Genomic DNA, 4,555 nt, shown 5'->3' with positions numbered 1-4,555 from the left:
ACTTTGATTCTGTGATTGATTTTTGCTTGGGGAAGGCAGCAAGGCCGAGCTGTAATTGTGTTGGACTTATAATCCGGAGGATCAAGTCCCGCCCTGAGTGCTAGCTTGATTTGTTCTCGTTAGTCCCGTTTTCAAATCCAAGGCCACCTTTGTAAAGTAACTAACTGCGGTTCGGCCTCTACCCGACTGGGATTCTTAACTTTGTTTTGTATTTGTTTCATTATCGCTGGAAAACTCCACAAAGGTAGAGGATAATCAATTATTTTAATTGAATTTAAATTTTGACTCGCTATAGCCCATGTTCTCTGCTGATAAGCTTGTATTTGATTTCAGAAACAACTGCGTCACCACCCGAAACAAATGAAAATCTTCGCCCGTCTACCGAATCACCAAGATCTTTATTATCATTATCGTCATCGACGGGAAAAATTCTTATTACAGTGTTGGTTGCTGCTAGCGTCGTTTTTATAGTGGTTTTTGGAATTGGCTTTTATCTTTACCAGTGGAAGATGAAATTAGCTAAAGAAGCTAAATACGGTCTTGTGAACAGTCCCAAGCCAAATGAAATCGGTGTGGAATACAGGGCTCAAGACCCGTCCGTTGGTGGCTCCCTATCGTCTTGCGGATCAGCTGCTCCACTAATGTGGCAGCGAAGTCTACGCTCTAGACTTGCTTCTAACCTCACTCAGGTGTCCGAAGAGGACATGCCACTGGACGAAAAATGGGAGATCGACAGAGAGCTTATCAGCCTGCAGGAAGTTCTTGGAGAGGGCGCTTTTGGCAGAGTTATGAAGGCAGAGGTGTTCGGAATGCCCAATATGCCCTTCAGATTCAATGTAGCGGTGAAAATGCTTAAAGGTAAGTTTTGTATTCTAGCAATCACTGGAAAGGACACTTCCGCTTTCATTGCGAGCTTTCTTACGATTATTGTGTTAAAGTGTAGCATACGGTTTCTTGAATTCTGTTCATTACAACGAGCGTGCGATTCCGATACAGTATTCCTTTCCCGGTCGCGCGAACGTTGTTTCGTGCTGTTGAGTCTTTCTTCAAGTGTGCTTCGTTCCTTTTCCTTGGAAGCAATGCTTTCTCCCAGCTTATCTACTTCTTTTTGTGATTTCCCTTTCTGTTGTTGTTGCTTTTGTATGTCATAAAGCTCTTTCTTAACCCGTTCAAAATAGTATTGAAGATTTTTTCAAAAGTTTCAGTCCTGGCAGTTCGCTTTCACTCTCATGTTCTTCATCAAAAACATCAATCTTGGCTTGGGTTTGTTCGATTTTGTTTCTCAGCTTTTGCACCTCATCATTGGCTCATTGGCGATCAGCGGAAATTCTTCCCTTCTCTCGTAATTGTTTTTCCGCCTCTCGTAAGCGTTGTCTTTCTTCCCTGGTCGATCTATTGCCCTCTGCAATGATATCTTCGTCTTTTGGGCCAAGAGCATTTTTGAATCTATCTATGAAGGATTTAAGCAGGTTCGAATTGCCTTTCTTGAAAATGTTGAACTCGCCGCCCTTTCCCCAAACGAAACTATTTTAGCTTCATCTCCTGTTTTGCAAAACCCGATTGAGCCAAGTTTGGCGACATTGACTTTCGGAAATCTTCTTCTTTCTTTGAAAAAAATATCTCCCCGCTCCAAAACACATTCCTACCCTCAAATTCGATTAGTCCACGCCAAATGCAGTTTACCATAGTTTAGAAGAATGTTTTAACTGATCTCTTGCATACCGGGGTAAAGGCTACAATTACGCTGCGCAGGTCATCCAATAATCCAAATATATATCGACGATGCCAGCATCCCTACTGACAATGAGCATTGTGCCCAAAACCGGATCAATAACCAACCTAGTTTTCATATCCCAGGTACCAGGGGATTTAAGACAGCTGCCCTCAACATAGCTAGTCTGTACAAACATATCGACCAACTTAGAACCTATATGTCTACTAATTTGGGTGACATCCTAGCTATAAATGAATCTCGCCTTGATTACACCTTAAATGGTAAAAACAAGATACCAGGATATGTTATTGAGGGAAGGGTAGAAATAGATCAGGTGGAGGTGTTGCTCTTTATATCAGAAACAATTAATTACAAACGTCTCCCACATCACTGACAGGATGATCTTGAATTTCTCGTTATTCAAGTATCTAAATCTAAGTTAAGGCCCTTCGTTGTAGGAACGTGGTGTAGGCCCCCATGGGTCTGAGATAGAATCTATCGCAAAATTCGAATTCACTTTGAAAGAACTGGAGGGCTATGGGCTAGAGGTTAGTATCATTGGACACGTAAACTGTGATGTAGGTGCCTCGCCACTCGACCACAAAACCCAGAAGCTCCTGGATATATGCAATATTTATCAATATAGTCAACTGATAAGACAGTCTATACTCTTAAGACACACGTAGCACAACTGACTTGTTTCCAACAAATGATCCTCAAAAAGTTTCCAATAGTGGGGTATCTGACTTTTGGATAAGTGATCATTGTCTCGTGTATGCAAGAAAAAAAAAAAAAAAAAGAAAAATCAGCCTACCTAAATCTACTCCAAAATTTAAAACAAGTAGATGTTTCAAAAAATTCGATCGATTAAGCTTTAGAAATGACCATGCAATGGCACCATGGTACCTTCTTGCAGCTGAAAGTGACCCTAACAAGGCATGGGGTATATGAAAACAAATTTTTGAATACTCTGCTGACAGTTATGCTCCTCTAAAGAAAAAGAGGGTAAGGGAAATGCTGCCCTATGGATTGCAGTGGAACTGAAACACGATATGTTTGAAAGGGACAGCCTTAAAATGTGGCCTCAGAATCTCAAAGTGATAGCGACTGGACTAGATACAAACAGCGAAAAAAAAAAAAAGTTAATCATACTATCAAGGAAGCCAAAAAAGCGTTACTAAAGTAATTATTTTAGGGATAACTCTGGAAATATCAAAACATCTAGAAAGGAATAAACGCTATGCTTGGGAATGAATCTAAAACCACGGCAATAAACGAAATTTAAAAATAGACTTAAATAGTCGCACCTATAAATCTCTTAGGGATATTAGTAGGATTTCTCTGAAATTGGACCAACTTTGACCGCTGAGATTCCAAACACACCCCATAAGGTGCACGGATTATATTAAAACCACTGAATCTACCTTTTTTCTCAAACCAGCTACTTGTGCTGAAATTTTTAAATTCACCAACAATCTCCCTTTAAACAAAGCGAGTGGGCTTAACAACATAGCTGTGCGCCTCTTAAAAGAAGCAGCACCAATAGTTACCTCCTCTCTTACTTTCATAATCAATCTCTCAATTCTTTCTGGAAATGTTCCAGACAAATGGAAGCATGCTAGAGTTTTCCCAGTTTTGAAAAAGGGTGCCAGAGGTGACCCTAATAATTACCGACCAGTTTTAGTCATTTTTACCTGTTGTTAGTAAACTGGTTGAGAGAGATGTATTCAAACAATTTTATGGGTACCTAAACTATAATAACCTTCTGACAGAATCACAATCAGGTTTCAGGCCAATGTTTTCCACAGAAACTTCCCTATTAGGAGACAAATGATAAATGATAAATGGTCAGCGGTCAGCGAGCATGATGGCCGCGTTTTTGTTGGCTCTGCCAACTTGACATAATTTCTCACGTAAATCTTACTTTTTCTTTTACAAACTAATCAAACAAGTAACCAACAAAGTCCTCAAAAAGAGGAAAGCAAAAAGAAGTTGTGGAAGAGGATTTTGAGGCGTTTGTACGCCACCGGTTGAGTTCAATAAGTGACGACCTAAAAGAAATGAAAGGAACTCAAGTCAAGATTCAAAGAAACATTGAATCTCTGCAGGGTCAAATCAAGAAAAGTGAAACCTCGATTTCAAAACTGAAGGAATCTTTGGATACAAAGCTGGAGGTATTAACAGGACAACTGCATGAAGCTAACACAAGAATCGACCAAATCTACAACGATATCACCAAGTATGCAAAAGAGATCGATGACACCTACGAGAGATTGTTGTCCCTGGAGAGATATTCTAGGGACCACAATCTGAGATTTTACAACATCCTAGAATCAACAGTTATTTACTTAAATAAAAGAAGTTTAAAACAACATTTCGAACAAATGTTTGATTTTATCGGTTGCTCCGGGACATGGTTCACCTCTGAAACTGATTGTACACGTTTTCAAATCCCAGGTTACACTTTACTCAATGAAAATCGCACCTTTTGGACAGGCGGCGGTGTTGCTTTGTATGTCAGATCAGGCTATTCTTTCTCAATTAGAAATGACCTCAAAATAGACTCAATTGAAAACCTATGGATAGAAACTTATGATATGATTGTGGGTGTCATTTATAAAACCCCAAATTTTTCAAACCCAGAATTTTTAGGCAAACTCGAAAGAACTCTACACAATGTTTTTCTCTCTAAGAAAAAATGCATTTTAATGGGTGATACTAATATAAATACTCTTACAAAAACAAGTGTCTCTAAGGAATATATTAATTTAATACAATCAGAAGGATTCAGTCAGTTGATCTTTGAAGCAACACGTATTACTGAAAATTCACAAAGCTGCA

At 39.2% G+C, this 4,555-nt stretch overlaps 1 protein-coding gene across 1 annotated transcript in view; it reads left to right on the top strand.

The window, feature by feature from the left end:
- The first annotated feature begins 474 nt into the window (after nucleotides 1-474).
- LOC140932620 (fibroblast growth factor receptor 4-like) overlaps nucleotides 475-4,555 on the top strand; it is a 34,766-nt gene continuing 30,685 nt past the window's right edge. The window contains exons 1-2 of the mRNA XM_073382135.1: nucleotides 475-858; nucleotides 2,261-2,262. Of these exons, the coding sequence (XP_073238236.1) occupies nucleotides 510-858; nucleotides 2,261-2,262 (351 nt within the window). The 5' untranslated portion in view covers nucleotides 475-509. The remainder of the gene's footprint in view (nucleotides 859-2,260; nucleotides 2,263-4,555) is intronic.

Source organism: Porites lutea, chromosome 4 (assembly GCF_958299795.1).
Source record: "Porites lutea chromosome 4, jaPorLute2.1, whole genome shotgun sequence".
NCBI classification, from domain to species: Eukaryota; Metazoa; Cnidaria; class Anthozoa; order Scleractinia; family Poritidae; genus Porites; species Porites lutea.
This window is presented reverse-complemented; position numbering and strand designations above follow the sequence as displayed.